General features: G+C 43.1%; 4 protein-coding genes and 1 long non-coding RNA gene across 7 annotated transcripts in view; 3 read left to right on the top strand and 2 right to left on the bottom strand.

Annotated features, from left to right (window-relative positions):
* LOC108080814 (uncharacterized) overlaps positions 1-8,251 on the top strand; it is a 78,498-nt gene extending 70,247 nt beyond the window's left edge. Inside the window, exons 5-14 of the mRNA XM_070287330.1 lie at positions 457-567; positions 770-1,604; positions 4,174-4,264; positions 4,332-5,338; positions 5,476-5,652; positions 5,713-5,905; positions 5,974-6,238; positions 6,297-6,474; positions 6,783-6,794; positions 6,861-8,251. Of these exons, the coding sequence (XP_070143431.1) occupies positions 457-567; positions 770-1,604; positions 4,174-4,264; positions 4,332-5,338; positions 5,476-5,652; positions 5,713-5,905; positions 5,974-6,238; positions 6,297-6,474; positions 6,783-6,794; positions 6,861-8,079 (4,088 nt within the window). The 3' untranslated portion in view covers positions 8,080-8,251. The remainder of the gene's footprint in view (positions 1-456; positions 568-769; positions 1,605-4,173; positions 4,265-4,331; positions 5,339-5,475; positions 5,653-5,712; positions 5,906-5,973; positions 6,239-6,296; positions 6,475-6,782; positions 6,795-6,860) is intronic.
* A 2,145-nt stretch (positions 8,252-10,396) lies between these two features.
* On the bottom strand, positions 10,397-13,129 carry Fip1 (Factor interacting with poly(A) polymerase 1). Its single transcript, XM_017175729.3, has 4 exons — positions 11,554-13,129; positions 11,399-11,491; positions 11,259-11,329; positions 10,397-11,197 (listed from the first exon to the last, which is right to left on the bottom strand). Exons 1-4 carry the CDS (start codon positions 12,986-12,988, stop codon positions 10,673-10,675), a joined length of 2,124 nt encoding a protein of 707 aa, XP_017031218.1. The 5' UTR covers positions 12,989-13,129; the 3' UTR covers positions 10,397-10,672.
* Positions 13,130-14,086: 957 nt separating this feature from the next.
* LOC108080746 (probable G-protein coupled receptor Mth-like 6) lies at positions 14,087-15,450 on the top strand (the record flags this gene model as incomplete). The annotated part of the gene is made up of 5 exons (XM_070286241.1): positions 14,087-14,566; positions 14,618-14,789; positions 14,878-15,036; positions 15,114-15,365; positions 15,434-15,450. Coding segments are annotated over exons 1-5 (1,080 nt in total), but the record flags the coding sequence as incomplete, so codon positions are not given.
* A 28-nt stretch (positions 15,451-15,478) lies between these two features.
* Positions 15,479-15,953, top strand: LOC138929035 (G-protein coupled receptor Mth-like). Its single transcript, XM_070287570.1, has 3 exons — positions 15,479-15,599; positions 15,659-15,841; positions 15,897-15,953. Exons 1-3 carry the CDS (start codon positions 15,523-15,525, stop codon positions 15,910-15,912), a joined length of 276 nt encoding a protein of 91 aa, XP_070143671.1. The 5' UTR covers positions 15,479-15,522; the 3' UTR covers positions 15,913-15,953.
* A 2,369-nt stretch (positions 15,954-18,322) lies between these two features.
* Positions 18,323-19,245, bottom strand: LOC138928956 (uncharacterized). 3 transcript variants are annotated; one of them, XR_011445366.1, is made up of 3 exons: positions 19,104-19,245; positions 18,799-19,049; positions 18,323-18,734 (listed from the first exon to the last, which is right to left on the bottom strand). It is a non-coding gene; the product is annotated as an uncharacterized lncRNA (long non-coding RNA). The 3 variants fall into 3 exon arrangements; XR_011445367.1 differs by having other exon boundaries at positions 18,799-19,052; positions 19,104-19,242; XR_011445368.1 differs by having other exon boundaries at positions 18,799-19,008; positions 19,104-19,240.
* Positions 19,246-19,771: the final 526 nt, after the last annotated feature.

Genomic DNA, 19,771 nt, shown 5'->3' with positions numbered 1-19,771 from the left:
TTTAAATTTGTTTGCCGCGCACAATATGATTCCTTACCATAAGTCTGTGAAATTTACTATTCGAACTCAAAATACTATAATATAACTTCCCTTTAAATGTTGGTAAACTCCATGAAGTGACCTTATCCGAATCCCTTCTTAAGATTGCCCCTAGGACTCTTTTGTACCGCATTTAATTATACCCACAATCCTCTTCCATATCCACCTTTGGTCACAATGAATTCGGACTGCATAAGCAAGCCGCATACAAAACCCCATGAAAATGCTCATTATGAACCCAGGACGGGCTGTAAAATTGCACAGGGGGTGCATCAGGGAACAGCCAGGACACACATGACACCATCGCTTTACGTGCCACAAAAACGCAATTTAATTTCAACATCCGACAGTGTCCCCGGCTCCGCCTCCCGTTCTCACTCGCCCTTATTCAGTGCCTTTTTTCATTCTATTTTTCAGACGACAATTGGGGCCTAGGACTGGCCATAGCGGCCAACTTGCATGTGCCGTATCGCATCGAAATTGGCAGCACAATACGTGACCTGCATGGGCAGGATAAGCCGGGTAAAGGTGAGTAGCGCGTCTCCTGGCCACTGGATCCACTGCACTGAGGGCCATAAATAAAAATATTTAATCCCTTGATTGAGACAAAATATTAAAACATATTCGAAATGCATTTTAAACCACTTACTGTTTCATTTGTTTTCTAAGATAACTTTTATAATGTGAAGAAAATATTAAAACTTTTGCTCTGTGTGGCTTCAACTTTCAGCAATTATCATCACGGCCCCGCTGAACGATGCAAGCAATCTACGCCTCCTCTCCAGCATCGGACCCGAGTGGGCGCGACAGGAGCGAGAGCAGGAGCAGGAGGAGGTGGAGGCCTCGGGGCGTTGGAGGCAGCACACCAAAATACTCCTCATCGACATGGTGGCCAGCTCATTGGATGTCGAGCATCGGTTCTACAAATATTTGACACGCATTGGGCGGACGGAGAGGCAGGGGCAGAGGGAGGGGCACTCCGACCGGAATACCAGCTCCCAGTCGGCAATGGTGAGCAGCAATCTGTTGGTGCTGACTCTGCTAAGCGACAGACATCGACACTTTCTGAATGCGGCCGGTTTGATGGCAACAATGCAGAATTTTCGCACGCCCAATGGAGGCGGGGAGAACGGGAGCCACGCGGAACCATTGGCCACTGGCCGTCACAATGCCAGTCTGGACAAGCTGTATCCGTACCGCAACCTCGTCCCCCTGTATGACCTGGTTGTGACTACGGCAACGCAATCGGATCGAGTGGAAGAAATTCCCAAATATGATTTCGTTGTGCTGGACATCGTTAGGGATGTCCCGCTGGCCACCTACAAGTGGCGACCCCTGCTCATCCTGGAGAGCGACAGGCGGGGTTGGGAGAATGGGTCGGCGGCCGGTGGAGGCACCGGCTCATACATAACCCACTCCGTGCAGCCTGGGTACGATGAGTGGCTGCTGGTCAGCAGTGTCCAGTTATGGCAGTGCGGCGCCATCTGCTGGACCATAGTGGCCATTTGCGTGGGCCTGCTGGTCATCATCGTGGTGGCCAGTGTGGCAGCCGGGATTGCCATGAGGTGAGTATTTTAAAAACTGTATACGAAATACTATCAAACGTTCTATTAGTTTCTTATCTAACCAAAGATTTAAACGATTCTCCTTGGATTAATCATTTTGAAATGTTTAAAATATTTAATTTATTTCAAAATGGAATTTATGATTGCTTTAAAGTTTTTGGCTATGACTCAAGGCTAAAATTCCAGGGACTTCGAGGGCTGGAACCCACCAATTCGCATTTAAAATTCAAGATGAAACAACTGTTGTTGCGTAATTAAGATTCCCTCCGGGGTTCCCCTTTACCGCGGTTCTCCAAACTTTTCTCTCGCCTGCAAATATTCAATTAGCACGCCCGAAAGGCTGCCCCTCGTTCATCTTTCTGTAAATCCTTGTCCCACGCAATGGCCCCAATATCCTTGGATCGGGATCGGATTGGGCATAACGTATTTTTGCGCGTGGCAATTTCCATTCAGCCTCGCAGCTCTATTTTCCCTTTTTCCTAGCTACTGCCAATTGCTGTGCCAGTTGTAGTTTTCACTGCGAACATAAAATGTAATTTCGCTTTTAATTGTATTTGGCCAGATGATGTATTCAGGCATGGCCGGAAAATTGTTTAAATGGAAACAGAAACCAAACAGAGAGCAACGTAAAGAATTTTCCATCATATTAATCAATTCCAATTGAAATTTTTGAATCACTTAACCCACTTAGTATTCAGCTAATTGTTAATGCACACTTATAATAATTTATTCAGGCCAAAGTCAAACACTCAGCGGGCAATATGTATATATACCATACAGCATCAGCTCTGTTAATGTCAGATTTTAGTCTGCGGCTGCTGGAAATCATGCGTGGAAAATCAATACCCGACCGCACATTCAGCTCCCACTATTCATCCATTCAAGCCCGCACAATGTGGGTTCTATTAAAGCAAGCATTTAATTAATTAATTACATTCATCAAAGCGCCGCCTGCCGTTTGACATTTATACACAAAAACACGCCGTCAAGTGCGGTAGGACAAATCATTTACTGCTCGGCATGCCGTCAGAACATTTCCTGTGGCCCACGGGTGTTAACACTCAAACCCAGATCCAGATCCAGGCAAGCCCTCATTAATCGCAGCACAAATAGCCCGATTTAAGCTAGTTAACATCGCTGGCAACTTTAAACCGCAACGAACCGAGGGCTTTTTTTCACCGTCAGCTAAAATGCAACTCATGAAGTTTTAATTAGCGAGAGCGACACGAAACAAAACAGGGCAAAAAACAGGGATCCAACAAATGGACAACCAGCCCGGGAAGGACACACCTGTGCGGGAAAGGAGCAAAGCCCCAGCCGAGGCGAAAATAAAAAAGTTACTCTACTATAACGATGCTTAAATACCCTTGGGCGTTCCATTTGACAAAGTGCTGGGATAATCCGCGGCACACAAAATGGAAAAACAAAAGTATAAGCATTGGTGTTCCAGGGGGGACTTTCTAAAATTTGTGTGTACATTTTTTATATAAAAGCATTATCATTCACGCTCGACGAGCTTCCCTTAAACGGATTTTGCTAATGAGGAAAGAGGGATGGTTTCAATGTAGTTTGTTTAAAATGTAGAAAAAAAACATTCAAGGTTTTCATATTTCGTTTATTCACATCAACTATTAATAATATTAATATTTCATTTATAAAAATAAAGCTTGGTTTTGCTGAAAATTTTAAAATCCCTTAATTACTCCTGAAAAGTTTGAATGTTTTGTGGTTTAATAAAAATTCATTTAATTTATTCTCTTTACGTGCTTTAATATCTCAAAAATCGGAATAAATAAAATTCATAAATTATGAATATTTATCTAAATTATTTGTTCTTTTGATTTACCTTAAAATTGCTTCAAATCAAGCATTGTCAATACCCTAAAACTAGTTAAACTTTTACCCAGTTTGCCGAGAAGTTCGGCCATTCATGAGAATAGTGAATCCGCTGTCTGTTATTTTTCGGGTGGGCGGATCTGGAAATCTAGTTAACAAGCGACACACGTGGCCCAAAGAGTTTTTCCTGCTGAAACAGCGAGCAGCCCATTAATGCCCCTAATACACTTAACCCAACTTGACTCCGGCCACGTGGCGAACTTCTGGCATAACAATTGCTGCATGAATTTGCGGTTTCGCAGGCTCCTCCTATTTTTCCAGAGCTTCTGGCCAATTCGAGGTGTTGGGTGCGAGTAAGCAGGTAGTAGTAAAAAGTTTTTATGGTCCCAACCGCAACGACACGAGGGTCGTTCATTGGGGCTAGTGGGTTAAGGTATAGGGCTTCTGTGTTAATGGATGCAGATTGCATTGGCCGAATATAAAGGATCACGCTGTCCTGAAGTAGTGGCTAAGAATTTGCCTAATGGGATACCATAGATAATTGAGAGGACCTGCTAAATAGGTGAAGTCTTTGCCTATTTAAAGTTGAGAGATTACTTCAATGAATATTTAGTTTTTATTTAGTATCTAAAGATGATATATCTTTATATATAATATGTATATGTAAACTGACCTTGAACTATTTCCAGCTTCTTAAAAAACAAAAGTTAATGTAATGACTGAATTCTTTCAGAAACTATTTCCTGCGAAAGCGGCTGTCCAAGGGACCCAACAAGATAGTGCTCTCCGCGAGTGACTTTGTGTTCCCCGTGGATTCTCGAAGGGTAAGAACTTAGCTCTCAAACTAAATTCCATCTCTTTCTCCTATACAATACTTCCTCTTCGTTTTAGGTTGACGAGGGCATCGAGGCCATGCTCTGCTGTTGGCTGCAACAGCTGCAGGAGTTCGGTGGCCCGGAGGTGGATAAGCCGGATCTGCTCAAGGGCTCTATTGGCTCCCTAAAGAATCTTGGTTTCGTGATACCTGGAGCAGCTGCTCCGGGTAATTCTGGAGGAACCACCGCAGCCACTGTGAATGGAAAGAGTATATCCTCCGCCACGGGCAGCTTGGCCAGGCACAATCCCGCCCATCTGGACATGAGGGCGAGATACAATGGCGACCTGGTGCAACTCAAGGAAGTGCATATGAATGGATCCGCAGAGCTGCGAGCCAAGGCGATGGATCTCCTTGTGATGGCCCATGGTTTGAGGCACGAAAATATCAATCCACTAATAGGATGGCTCTCAGATCCCAACCGGACTGCCATGGTCTTTGACTACTGCTCGCGGGGATCCCTGCAGGACGTGTTGATCATGGATGAAATCAAGCTGGACTGGTCATTCCGACTGAGCTTACTCACGGACCTGGTGAGGGGCATGCGGTACCTGCACACCTCTCCCTTGAGGGTTCACGGAGCACTGACCTCTAGGAACTGCGTGGTGGACGCCCGGTGGGTACTCAAGATCACCGACTATGGTCTGAGCTCCTTCTACGAGTCCCAGGGGCTGCCACCCATGCCCAGGAGCGCCAAGGAACTGCTGTGGACTGCTCCGGAGCTGCTGCGCAGCATGAAGCACCACCAGCAGCAGCACCATCATCACCATCAACATGGACGCATCCAGTTGGGCACCCAACTCGGAGACGTCTACTCCTTTGGGATCATCATGCAGGAGGTGGTGGTGAGGGGCGAACCCTACTGCATGCTCTCCCTCTCGCCGGAGGATATTATAGCCAAGATCAAGAAGCCACCGCCACTGATACGGCCCTCTGTGTCCAAGGGAGCCGCTCCGCCGGAGGCCATCAATATCATGCGCCAGTGCTGGGCCGAGCAGCCTGACATGCGACCCGATTTTAACTCGTAAGTTTGTATATATAATAATACTAATAGATACAATATCTAATAGATCACAAGAAATATTTTAGTAAACGAGTCTTAGATATTTCATAATTTTCATAATTAAGAATTACTAATGGGTTACCCATTCCTTTTTTTAGAGTTTATGAACGCTTCAAGATGCTGAACCACGGCCGCAAAGTGAACTTTGTAGACACCATGTTCCAAATGCTCGAGAAGTACTCAAACAATCTGGAGGAACTGATTCGGGAGCGCACCGAACAACTGGACATTGAACGAAAGAAGACTGAACAGCTGCTGAATCGCATGCTGCCAAGGTTTGAACTTACAAGTTTTCCTATAAACTAAGCAAAACTGATCAAATAACTTATCCGCAGCTCGGTGGCTGAGAAACTAAAAATGGGCTTGGCCGTCGACCCGGAGGAGTTCTCCGACGTGACTATATACTTTAGCGACATTGTTGGTTTTACAACAATCGCTGCCCACTGCAGTCCCGTGCAGGTTGTGGATTTGCTCAACGATCTCTACACGATTTTCGATGCCACGATCAATGCCTACAATGTGTACAAGGTAAAATATAAATATAGTCTTGAGATATTATTTATGTTTAATTAACACCTAAATATTTTGCCAATTAGGTGGAGACCATTGGCGATGCCTACATGGTCGTAAGTGGGCTGCCCGTGAAGATACCCGATCACGCCGAGCAGATCGCCACCATGGCCCTGGACCTGCTCCACCAGAGTGGTCGCTTCAATGTGAAACATCTGCCAGGTGTTCCTCTACAGCTAAGGATAGGACTTCACACAGGTCCCTGCTGTGCAGGAGTAGTTGGTCTCACGATGCCGCGATACTGTCTGTTCGGGGACACTGTGAACACAGCATCGCGAATGGAGTCTACGGGTAATTGGAGCTCATCCCCATTTGGGCCATGTGTCACCAGAGAATTCTGTTTTCTCAGGTTCCTCTTGGCGCATACACATGTCTCAGGAGACAAGGGACCGACTGGAGGCCCGAGGTGGCTATGCCATCGAGCCAAGGGGCCTCATCGACATCAAGGGCAAGGGCATGATGAACACCTTTTGGTTGCTGGGCAAGAAGGGATTCGATAAGCCGTTGCCAGCACCACCGCCGATCGGGTGAGTATTTGTTAATTAAATGCTCCTTTCCTAGATTAAAGGTTTGATTTATTTATTTATTTATCTGTGAAGATGTCCAAATGGTTTATCAAGACCATTTACTTGCAAAAAGGATTATTTTTTTAAAACTTCTTTCGGTTGATATAAAAATTGTAATTAAATATTAGTGACGACTTTTTATTAATTGTTCAATTAATTTTTAATTGATTTATCAGTTCAGCTTTTACTGTCTAATATTAGTTTAGTTTTATGCTAATCCTTAATCTAATATCTAAATTTTACCATATGCATTCCTCCACCCTCTTTAGAGAGTCACATGGGTAGGTTTCCAAAAGCTACTCCACGATTATTTAGGTTTTATAATTAATATTTTAATAATCCCCCAGCTTGGATGAGTCCCTCATCCGGAACTCGATCACCCTCAAGGCACAGGCCAACAAATCCCGGACGAGCACGAACCCGTCTTCGTCCCAAAGCTCCTCGCTGGCCGGAGAGTCCGTGGAGGTAAAGGTGGAGATTACTCCGCCGACGAACGCTGATCTGGGCTCTGGGGCAAATCTGCCCAACTCGTACTCCCTGGACTCCAACTCCACCAACACCATCAGCCCCAACGCAACGCTGTGCCCGGAGTTCCCGGGCAAGACAACGCCGAGCAGTACAAGTCCCCAGTCCCGCAAGCTCTCCGAACTTACGCCGGATAATCTGCTGAACCCAAACAGCTTCAACCGGCTGCCAAACTCCACAGGAGGATCCAGTTCCAGGCTGTACAAGAAAATTGAGGAGATGATGGACCTCAGTTCTCCGTACAACCACTACAAATGCCTCAGTCCCAGTGAAAGCAACCTCACGCAGTTTTACGACGGCAAATACCTCTACGGAAATTCGGGGGGCGGGGCAGGAAGCGGACATTGCAGCGGACAGGGCAGCGGCGGCGTCTGCCCCGCGATGGCCGGAACCGGAAGCGGCAGCGGTAGCGTTGGAGGCGCTGCCCGCTTCGACAGCAAGCCCGGCTCCAGTCGCCTGCTGCGTCGCCAGTTCAGCTTGGATCGCGACGACCAGCAGGCGAAGGGAGAGCAGCAGCACCACCAGCACTCCCTGCAGGCCACCAACTACTCTTCCCTGGTGGCTAGTTCTGGTGCTGCTGCTGGCGGCGGAGGGACTGGGGTCAAGTGCTCCATGCTGGACATACCGCTCCTGCACGACACCTCCCGCAGTCCCAAGGGAACGCTGACCCGAGCCCATAAGCAAAACTCGGCCTCGATCACCCAGGATCTGGAGAAGATCGAGGAGATCCCGCTATCGCCGGCCTCCTCACAACACCATAGTAGCCTGGACAGCAACCTTAACCGCAGTCCGCCCTCGACGCTGGAGGCTCAGTCGCCGCCGCTGCCCTCGCTGCCGCCCTTGAGTCCTCCCCAGCTGTCTGCCCCCACATCACCGGCGCCCTCTCGAACCCTGAACGGGATGTACGCCCACAGTGCCAATAGCAGCCACACCAACCCCAATTCCAATTCAAACTCCAACGGAGTGGCGCCCAACAACAATAACGGGAGCCGATCCGGCCAGGAGCTGACCCTGAATGTGGAGCAGTTGCTAAGCAGATAGGGCACAATCTAAGACCCCCAAAAAAAGGGCGGCCGAACAAAGCTTTAGGTCTCATCCGAACCCAGTTTGAGTGTGTGAGCGAGTGAGTGTGCAAGTCGGAGTGAGTGTAAAATGGTGGCAATTACAAAAAGATTATGAGTAAACTTTTAGTTATACATATATTAATATTACTAAAACTATATAAAGGTATTATTATTTTCCCTTCTTTAAACATTCCATATGAAAGATCTTTAGATTTCGTTCTTGAAACTATTAAATAATTTAGTTTATTTTACAGTGTTGAATTCAAATTTTCGCTCCGATTCTTACCTAACTCAAGTCCTTAAAGTCTAGCCACCAGAGTGATGTGTGAGCGAGTATGTGAATGATTTGTCAATGTTGTGATGTGGAAAGCAAAGTACCTCAACGAATGCCAACTTGGTTCCAGCTGCAAATGAAAGTACAATTTAGTTGAGAATTAGTTCAAGTTGTGGTTAGAACCCGAGTCATTGTCCATTTTTCATAGAATGCATCGGCAAATCGCCAAGTCGAATACGTAGATCCTAGAGCCTACATAGATTCAATCAAATGAGTTCGCGTTTATTCATTTCAAGTTGCCAAAGTAGTACAAATCAAGGTAATTGATCTAATTATAATTGATTGGGTTTGTTTCATTGGATAACTTTTCTACTTGCTATCTCTGAAATTATTTTTTAATATTTATATATTTTGTTATTTGTTGAAGCCTTCTGGAGCAACCAAACATACCTTTAGAGTCTGATTTAAACTAATTTTAACTTTCCAATATGTAGATTCTCATTGTTCATTTTTCCAAGTTTCTTTCTATAAGTAAATAATGGTAACTTACCACTAGCTAAAACACTTCTTGAAAAGTATTAAACACTCTTAAGAAGACTCAAAGAAAACTAAGTAAACTCATTGCAAAATATCTTAAACTTTTATACTGAACCTGTCAAGTAATCATAATGACTACCTACATACTATTATGTGTATATCTGATCTGAGCATTCGGGCTGTTTCTCTGTTCCACTAGCATGGATTTTTCAATTAAACTAAATATATAGAGTATATAAAAAGCACATGGAAATATGTGTACATGATGTTCCTTTTGAGAATCAAAGAAGTAATTAGAGTTTGAATTCAGTCGGAATACTAGCGGATATTAGCGGATATTCAAACATATTTATCGAATAAGTCTCGCATACGTGAATTTAGTTTTCTAAAGACAATCGTTGTTACTTTTAAATAAACACAAACCAAGTAGGCGGGTGCCAATAGGAGATCGATAAAGGTTTGTCTCACTGTCTACGATATATGGTATATTTTGTAACCGCTCTACGATCATGATGTCTTAGCGTAGTCAAATTGTAAACTACTCCCATCAAGTGCATGTGTGTCAAGCATTAACTGAAGTCTATCCACATAGAGGAAATCAAACTAAAATATCAGTTCTAATATATATATATACCTACATATAGTCCCTAGTCCTAGCTAACTCAAGCAGAATGTAATTCAAAGCCAACTCAAACTAACCCACAAAACTTTTACAACTAACCCGACCTTAGACCTAAGAAAATCCGTTTCAGTCACACCTAATTATCCAATATTTGGTTTATTCAAAATTCATGGGTTATTGCGACAATTACCATGTCAATTAAGTCAAAGCCATACACTACTAATTCAGCAGATTAATAAAATATGTATTTACTTTCCTTGTGCCGTTCATGAATCTGTGAAAACCAAACACATTTATTTCGTGTTAATTAAGACCGCACTTGTGTGGCTGTCACTTGTTGTTTTATTTCAAATGTGAATCCCATTCTCCACCGGAACAACACATTTATGTGTACACAAATAAATAAATGCATAAACCTATTAAAAATCAGCATGATGTTCTTATTTAAAGTGTCGCAGACACAATACCGCATCAATTGTCTGACATGAATGGGATTAAATGATGCCGCGGTAAATCTTGCCCTTTTTTTGTGGAATTAAATATGCAGACAATTTTTAATTATTTTATTGTGTCACTTTTTTCACTCACTAGTTCATTGTGAAGAACAAAATATTGACTTTAATGGGAGCATTGTCAAGGGTGTGATTTATGAACAAATAATTGAGAAGTGCAGAACAAATACCAATTGTGTACATTTTAATTGCAAAATCAGTTCTATGCAAAATAAAATAATTAAATATAAAAAAATATAGATGGCCACTCTTTCAGCTCTACGTTGTATTGGCGAGTTATGCCATCTTATCTGAAAAACAAAGGCTTTTTGGAGAAACACAACTCCTCCAGGAGTACAAAAACAAAGTGTACACATTTTTGACCCACCATGGTTTAATGTGTAACAGGATTTCCATCATTTAACATCGAAATACCCAATTAAGACTACTTGGTTTCCTTTACAATATACAAAGTGTATTTTACTTCACACAACTCTCAGTTTCTTTCCTCTATCGCCAATTACGGCTTTCTTCGTTTATTGGAAGTGAATTTTCAGATATTCGTTTGGATTTTTGTTATTTGTTTAGGGTGGGCAGCCTAGGGAGTTGCTTCTTGGGCGTCATCCAAATAGTACCTAAGCAAATGCTATTCCTCTTCTTCCTTGTCCTTGCGATGTGACTTTTTCTTCTCGCTGCGAGTGGAAGTGGATGTCGAGGAGCTGCTGCCACTTCCTTTGCTGCTGCGTTCGCTACGATCCTTCTCGCGGGACTTGGACTTGCGGCGGCTGGACTTTTCGCGGGATCGGGAGCGCTCGCGACGCAAGCTCTCTTTGTCCTTATCCTTGTCCTTGTCTTTGTCCTTATCTTTATCCTTTTCTTTCTCCTTGTCCTTGTCTTTGTCCTTGTCCTTATCCTTATCTTTATCCTTTTCCTTGTCCTTGTCCCGCGATCGCTCCTTTTCGCGATGCCTCTCCCGTTCCTTGAAGTCTCGCTCCTTGCGCTTCTCCTCCTTTAACATATGCAGATAGTCCTCGAAGTACTCCTCGCGATACGACGAGTCCAAAGCTCGGTATCTCGGATCCGCTTCAAACTTCTTTTTCACGTCGTACCACCGCGTGTGTCGCTCGATGTCATGTCGTTCCCTCAGCATGTCCAGAAAATCCTTACGTAGCTGTTAAGGACATTAATCTGCTATTAGTTTAATAATATTAAAAGCTATCATTGACCCATACCTGATCCCTCTTCAGCTGCTTGTCCTTTTCGCGACGTCTACGCTCACGGTCGTCCTCGTAACTGCCACGATCTGCGAAGCAAACAAATTTAAAATAAATATAAACGCAGCTTTTACCTTAAAAATGGACTTCGTTCTTACCGCCCATGGCCATTCTCTGTGGCGGTGCCATGCCCATTCGCATTTGTGGAGGTCCATTCCCCCCCATCATCATTCCTGGAGGCGGTCCCATGCCTGAAATATGTATCACAAGTGTTAGCTTTGAAGAACCCTATACACAATAGTCAGGGACTCACCCATATTTGGCGGCATGCGCATGTTGGGTGGCATCATTCCCCGTAAATTAGGCGGCGGGCCGCCCATCTGTGGCGGTGGCACTCCCATTCCCGGAGGCGGCATTCCTGGCGGCGGCTGTTGCATGTGAGCATGGCCAGGGGTCAGTTCCTTGATACCGCTAGGCACCCAGCCTGCATTATCGTTGCCCCACTGCGACTCTTGGGTGGGTTCGTAACCATAATCGAAGGGCTCCGGCTCATGGAAGAAGGGCTCTTCGGAGGCGCCGGGTGGCGGGAAGTTGGGAGCCATCGGCCCGAGACCACGCGAGTACTCTCGGCACTCGGCGGTCATCACCTGAATAGCATTTTCCTTGACGCCACCGCCTCCTCCTCGCTCGCCACCCCTTTCGCTGCCCGTTGTGGAGATCGGCCTCGGTGGCCGCTGCATCAGGCCCGACCGTGACTGGTGCTGCATCATGGGCGGCGGCATTCCCGGCGGCGGCATCTGCATGCCTCCATCTCCACCCAATCCCACCATGGGCTGAATGCTGTGCATGCCGGGCGGGCCGATGCCCATGCCGCCATCTGTGAGGATGCCAATCGGAGTGCTCTGGTTAAGTGATACGTTCTGCGTGAGGCTGGCCAGGCCAACGCCACTCTCCGCCACCCGGAAGCGTTTCTGGCGCTCGCAGTAAGCGCGCCACGTCTCCTCATTGAAGCCGTAGTTGAAGTAGTCCGTGATGTCTGCTCCCGGCTTGCGCCACGGCTTCTCCTCCAGTGAATCGATGCTGAACTCGTGTACGGCCACTCCATTTATGGTCCCGGCGCCCTCAAAGTCCTCGATGCTGAACTTGCCCGCCTGGCCGGCGGGTTTAGCCTTGTCGCCGGCGGCTCCAGTGCCTCCAGCCAGCAGATTTGGACGCTGTTTGATGTTGTAGGTGCTGGGCGCCTGCTTGATGTCGCCAATCACCACGTTGATATCGTCGTCCGAGTCGTCGTCGTCATCATCGTCGGAGCCCGACCCGTTTCTCTCCCTTCTTGAACTGGGGCCATCTATCATTTCCCCGTCCTCCGGCTCTGGTGAGGAATGTGCGTCTGCCCGGTCCGCATCCCGATCCCGATCCCGATCGCGGTCGCGTTCCCTTCTGCTCCTGCTGTCCGTGGTGTCCGGTAGGGCTTCCTCGTCCTCCTCCATCTCCTGCGCGGGATCGTCAAACTCGGAGTACTCGGGCACTTCCTCCTTGGGAAAGAGCGGCGACTGTCCCCCCGCATCGACCCCGGACGCGGAGCCCGGCTTATCGCCCGCCACAACGGCCGCCAGAGCTTGGGCCTCTGCCGCAGCCTCGTGCTCCGCCGTAAGCGCGTCGCCGCCGCCGCCGTTGCCCAATTCGCCGGTAGTCGAGTCCGGGTTGGAGGTGCCGTAGAGCCAGCTGTCTTCGTTGGTGTCGTCCGCCATCTTCTGCTTCAGTAATCTCGGCCAAGCTTCAGACTCCTGTTCTTATAATGGTTATATTCCCAGGATTTTAGTAACAATTATAGTAACAAGTTTATGCTTAAACATAATCTTCTTCTCCAGTGTGACCGTATGATTTACCCCAAAAAACATCGAAATGCGCGAAATCCCAGAAAAAAACCGCGATTGTTGGCTACTGGCAACGCTGATTCGTAAACGAAAGCACTGGCAACGCTGGGTACTCACTATCGAAAACTCTGGCAGCCCTATCTGAAATTTGAAATGTTAGTTAACTTTTACCTGTGAATTTTGTCACCAGTAAATTTTCCATTATTAAAAATAAATATGGATTAGGGGCCGCAGATGAAATTCATAATGAAAAGAAAGTAAAAATAAAGTCAAAAAGGTAATATTTGTATTTTTTAAAATTTTTAACAACAATTTTACCTTTTCTAGCAAATTTAAGCATCTTTTCTGTTCTAAAATGTTTTACGTTTCTAAGAATTATTCTAAAAAATCAATTTAAGTGCGTCACCAACCTTACAGCAAACATTTTAGAAATATTTACTCGTGTACAAATTGTGGAAAATTGTGTTAGGGCTTGTTTTTATATTCCCCAGCGGTTTCTGGAGAACCCCAATATTATTTTGTTGTTGCTATATATTACCATGAAATTAAAATCTTCGTGATCAAGTCCCTTAGGGAATATTGCTACACAGAGAGAATTTAAATTAAGAGAATTAAACTTGGAATTTTCGAATATTTTTAAAACCATTATATATTACCTTGAAGTAAAACAAAAGAAATAAAACTATAAATAAACTACCCCTATTTATGGTTGTTTTTTTTTTCTCTGGCTCTGACTGGTTAAATATGTATTTTATAATAAGTTAAGAAGTTGCATACAAATTAAGCTTAGAAATATACCTATGTAGTTCTAGTTTGGTCAGTGCTTGAGCGATTCCCTCTGTATAGACCTAATCGCTCTTTGCGCTCTCTGTTATTCCCAAAAATCGCTGTCAAAAGAGTATATTTTACTCGGCCACCAATCATTGAAACTTAGTCCGCATTTCGTCTCTGCCGAAAGCGTTTCACAGCAGAATGAAGCTCTACTTGGGATACCTTAATACATTTATTGTGCTTTTCATGGTGCACTTATCGAAGGCGGAAATTCCCGGCTGCAATTACATGGAAACTGTGGATCTCTCGTTCAGTCCGCAGTTTCCAAATGGGTCCTACCTATACCAGGATAGCTTGTTAGTTCCTTTACATTTGACTGGCCAGTATGACTACATGGAGACGGAGAGGGGAGTCAAAATTAAAGCGGAAAACCACACGCGAGGATGTGTCTGCCACCTGAAGGCCTGTATCTGGATCTGTTGCCGATTCAAGGACATGCAGCCCAATGGCGAATGCACTGATGGTCTGATGGATAAACTAAGCGACATCAATCCCTACTTGAACGTGACTCTCCTTAACGGATCTGTGGTCAAAAGAAACTTGCTCAGCGATTTCATAGTGTTAAGAGATGCAATGCGCTTCAGGGATATTTGGAAGGAACACGAGTATACATTGTTCGAGGTTTGTTGTCACACCAGTCCTATGTTTCTCAGACTAATTAGAGATCCTTAGAACGGAAGTGCGTTACTCAAGGGCTACAACAGCGAGAAGCAGGCATTTAGGGGATATGACTGCCTGCACCCGGACCAGTTCAGTTCAGAAAACAGAGGCTCTCTTGTGGTGGCTTTTCATGAAAGCGTTTTCAACCAGAACCCAGAGACCCTGCAACCGGGAGCGAATGAGCGTGAGTATCTCCAATTAAGATAGACTTTTTCCTTTCCTTCATTATTATTCTTTTTTTTTAATCTTTTAAGTGATTTTGCTTTCGAAAGCATTTTTGATTCTGACGACAGCAGTGTATCTCAAGGTGCAGAAACTCCGGAATCTGCACGGCAAGGTCTTCATCAGTTACATGCTCACTATATTCATGTTTCTGCTCCATATGTGGCTGGTACACTTTCAAATACCCTTAAACTTTTGCGTTCTACGAGGTTCGTTGTCCTTACAATGAAAATATGATTTAAGAAAGACATTTAATTTTATATTTTTGACTACACTCGAATTTCAGGTTACTTTTTATACTTCTTCTCTATGGCCAGACGTATTTGGGTTTCTGCGTTGAGCTTTCAAATGTGGAAAGATTTTAAATCGATAAAACAAACTGAATCTCGAAATAGCTTTCTGGCCTACAGCATCTTCTCCTGGGGAACTGCGGCTTTCATGACGGGACTCCTTTTACTGATGGACCAGTTCTGGGATAACGATCCCAGCAAAGTTGGCTGGATATCTGGAGTTGGATGGGAGTATTGTGATTTAAAACGTGGGCTTTTACTATAGCTATGATTTGATTTACAAAATATTCACGAAAAATGTTTTTTTGATCACCAGGTTCGACTTGGGATACATTCTTTGTTTGGCCTCTTGTAACACTAATTTCACTAAACGGTATATTTTTTATACTGACTACCATTAGTATTATGAAAGTAAAAAACTCTCTGCTGTACTTTTCCGATCACAACAACAGCAAAACAAATCTCAGATCTAGAATGCATACGTAAGGATATCACTGAACCATAATACATTAGTTTTGATTAATCCTTAACCATATCATAGATATCAAATAATTATGCGTATCTTCTTTATCATGGATGTGCCCTGGGGCGTGCGCCTCATCTTTGTCTATCTTGGTTGGGCAACACTGGAAAGGATATGTCGGTACATCGATTATTCCCTTGGCATCATTATCTTCGTGTTGTTTATTCTGAAGCGCAGCACGATTCGGTTTCTAATGGAAAGGTGAGTCTTCTACAATTGACCAACTTTTGGAATAATCCTATTTATCTCAACGCAGTATACGGAATAGATGAGAATAAGAGAAGACTTTGGCCAGGCTGGTACAATACGAAAGGTTATTATATATATAAAATTTAAATTATTCATATACTTTAACACATACTTACATAAATTGATTGTAATAACTAGCAGTTTTTTGATAAGGACTGGGTGATTTATGGAGGTCCCTATGCTAATTAACGTTGATCATGGGATACATATATTTTATTGAACTATAAAAATTGTATAGTTGACAGCCAGTTTTCGATAAGGTTTCCGTAGAGTGCGGAATATTGAAACTGATGTTAACATTTTTTAAGCATTCAAAGTACTTTTGTTACTTCATTGATAATTTTCAGGGTGTTGACTATCCTCTATTATGATATTAGGGGCTGCACTAAAAATACTATTTTTATGGATTCTATGTTTTTTTTTTTTATTATCAGGAGAGCGGCGTGCCACCTCTTCGTCGCCCAATTTGAGTACCGTTGTTGAACTGGAGCGACGACTATTGAGACGTATTTCTGTCGGCTTATAACTATCAGAATAAAATAATTTTAGTAAAAAATTTGCAAAGCAGTGGAAGAGTAATTTTTTACTCTATTCTAGATATTGTTCTAAATTATATTATATTATGCACATCGAAAGACTTTATTATAAAGCTGGCATAGAAACGATCGGTAAATTAAATTTTGTGTTGGTAGCATCAATGGGTTACTCAACATTTTTTGGCAACATTTTCCTTCATCGAACCATATCCTAATTCTTTTTAGTTTCATCAACATTGCTTTGGTATCGGAAAATCTCAATTTATTAGTATGGCAATCAAATGGCGGAAAAACAAGGATAGGAAAAAATGACACACAAAAAATTCAACGATAAAAAAAGGTATGAAAAGGCACTCCTAGGTTATGGTACATTAAGACTAGCCACACCCGAATTCGGGCTAGATACAGAGAGAAAATTGAATCCTCAGCAGAGCGAGAGGAAAGTTAGGGATAGACCGAAGCGCATGATGCACACCGTAGCCAGGAATAGATATTTAATACAGAGAATAAGTAAATCATAGAAATATAAAGAAAATTCTGCCATTAATTATGATCCTTTGATACCTTACAAGAGCGATTTAAATGGATCATAAAACTAAAAGGTTAAAATTTCATTCCATAACGAATTGTAGAAAATAATGTGGGTGTTGATTTTAAATTCTTTTTAAAATTCCTAGCAGTTTCTGGATAGCCCCATTTATATTTGTATGTTTTTTAATACTGATATGGCTAATTAAATCGATAAGGGAATTTCTCAAAAACAAGTCCCCAAAGGAATAGTGCTACACCGAGAGAATATATGTTATTAAGCCGAGAATACAAATGTTACTTATGCTGAGAATTTAATTTTATTTTTAAAAACATGTTATACCACCATTCAGTATAAAAACTCTTGAAAGTGTTTCCTTATTTAGATATTCCCATTTTCCACATACTCTTGAAAAAAAGATTACGCAAAACGGCACTTGACGTATAAATAAATGAAACCAAGCAAATATACCTTTTGTTCATATATTTAACATGTATCCCAGTATCGTATCCCAGTTTTTTTGGCCAGTGCATGTGTAATTCCCTCTTTATAGACCTACTCGCCTTTTTCGCTTTTATGGTTTTCATTAATATCGCATGTTATTCTCAGCCCCCAATCATTAGGACTTAGTCCAAATTTGGTCTCTGCGGAAAGTGTTCCTAAGCATAATGAAGCTTTTTAATACATTTATTGTGCTTTTGATCCTGCACATATCGGAGGCGAAAATTCACGGCTGCAACTACTTGGAAACTGTGGATTTGTCGTTCAGTCCGCAGTTTCCAAATGGGTCTTACCTATACAAGGATAACTTGTTAGTTCCTTTTCATTTGACTGGCCAATATGACTACATAGAGACGGAAAGGGGAGTCAATAATAGTGCGAAAAGGCACACGCGAGGATGTGTCTGCCACCTGAAGGCCTGTATCTGGATCTGTTGCCGATTCAAGGACATGCAGCCCAATGGCGAATGCACTGATGGCCTGATGGACAAACTAAGCAACATCAATCCCTACTTGAACGTGACTCTCCTTAACGGATCTGTGGTCAGAAGAAACTTGCTCAGCGATTTCATAGTGTTAAGAGATGCAATGCGCTTCAGGGATATTTGGAAGGAACACGAGTATACATTGTTCGAGGTTTGTTGTCACATCTGTCCTATGTTTCTCAGACTAATTAGAGATCCTTAGAACGGAAGTGCGTTGCTCAAGGACTACAACAGCGAGAAGCAGGCATTTAGGGGATATGACTGCCTGCACCCGGACCAGTTCAGTTCAGAAAACAGAGGCTCTCTTGTGGTGGCTTTTCATGAAAGCGTTTTCAACCAGAACCCAGAGACCCTGCAACCGGGAGCGAATGAGCGTGAGTATATATCGCCTATTTATAAAGACCTTGTCCCAACCTATTTTTTTATTCTTTTCAGTCATTTTGCTTTCGAAAGCATTTTTGATTCTGACGACAGCAGTGTATCTCAGCGTGAAAAAGCTCCGGAATCTGCACGGCAAGGTCTTCATCAGTTACATGCTCACTATATTCATGTTTCTGCTCCATAAGTGGCTGATGCACTTCCACATACCCTTGAAGTTTTGCCTTCTACGAGGTTTGTTTTGAAATATCCTTATTTAAGTCAAACGTTTCCATTATAGTAAAAGAGGCATTTGCGAGCCCATAAAGTTAAATATTAATCGATCACAATCTATCGACAGCCAAATCAATCTATCATGCCATATGTCAAGTTTAAAGAAATCTGTATTTCAAATAAAATTGACTGTATCTGATATAACTAAAGAAATATATATGAGGACTATTAAAATATATCTAAGTTTAATAAATTTCAGGTTACTTGCTTTACTTCTTCCTTATGGCAAGATTTATTTGGCTTTCTGCCTTGAGCTATCGGATGTGGAAAGGTTTGCCATCGATAACTCAAGATGAATCTCGACATAGCTTCCTGACCTACAGCATCTTCTCCTGGGGAACGGCGGCTTCCATGACAGGACTCCTTTTCCTGATGGACCAGTTGTGGGATGACGATCCCAGCAAAGTTGGCTGGATACCTGGAGTTGGATGGGAGTATTGTGACTTAAAACGTGGGCTTCTACTAGAGCAATGATTAGATTTGAAATTCACGAAAATAATTTCGTTTAATCACCAGGTTCGACTTGGGATGCATTCTTTGTTTGGCCAATTGTAACTCTAATTGCACTGAACGGAATGCTTTTTATACTGACGACCATTAGTATTATGAAAGTAAAAAACTCTCTACTTTACTTTTCCGATCACAACCAGGCCATAACAAGCTCTAGAATACATACGTAAGAAAAAAACTTAAACATACTTCGGGAACATTGATTATTTCATAACCTAATCATAGATGTAAAGTAATTATGCGTATCTTCTTTATCATGGATGTGCAATGGAGCCTGCGTCTAATCTTGCTCTATCTTAATTGTATAATTCTTGAAAGGATAAGTCGGTACATCGATTATTCCCTTGGCATCATTATCTTCGTGTCGTTTATTCTGAAGCGCAACACGATTCGGCTTCTAAAGGAGAGGTGAGCATCTAAAATTAACCAAAATTTTGAAATAACCATATTTATCTTGTCGCAGTTTGTGGAAAAGATGAGAATAAAAGAAGACTAGACCAATACAAAAGGTAAATATGTATAGAAAATTAAAAGCTGGTTGTGTTTATTAACATAGAATGAATTTTAAAGCTCAGATTTTTAATACTTAGAAGTTGATTGATAAGGGCTGGGTGACTTATGGAACTAAATGCGTATAGGGGTCCGATTGCCAATTAAAGTTATCAAGGGAT

The sequence above is a fragment of the Drosophila kikkawai genome, chromosome 3R (assembly GCF_030179895.1).
Source record: "Drosophila kikkawai strain 14028-0561.14 chromosome 3R, DkikHiC1v2, whole genome shotgun sequence".
Taxonomy (NCBI): Eukaryota; Metazoa; Arthropoda; class Insecta; order Diptera; family Drosophilidae; genus Drosophila; species Drosophila kikkawai.
The sequence above is the reverse complement of the archived record's forward strand: the minus strand, read 5'-3'. Positions and strand labels throughout refer to the sequence as shown.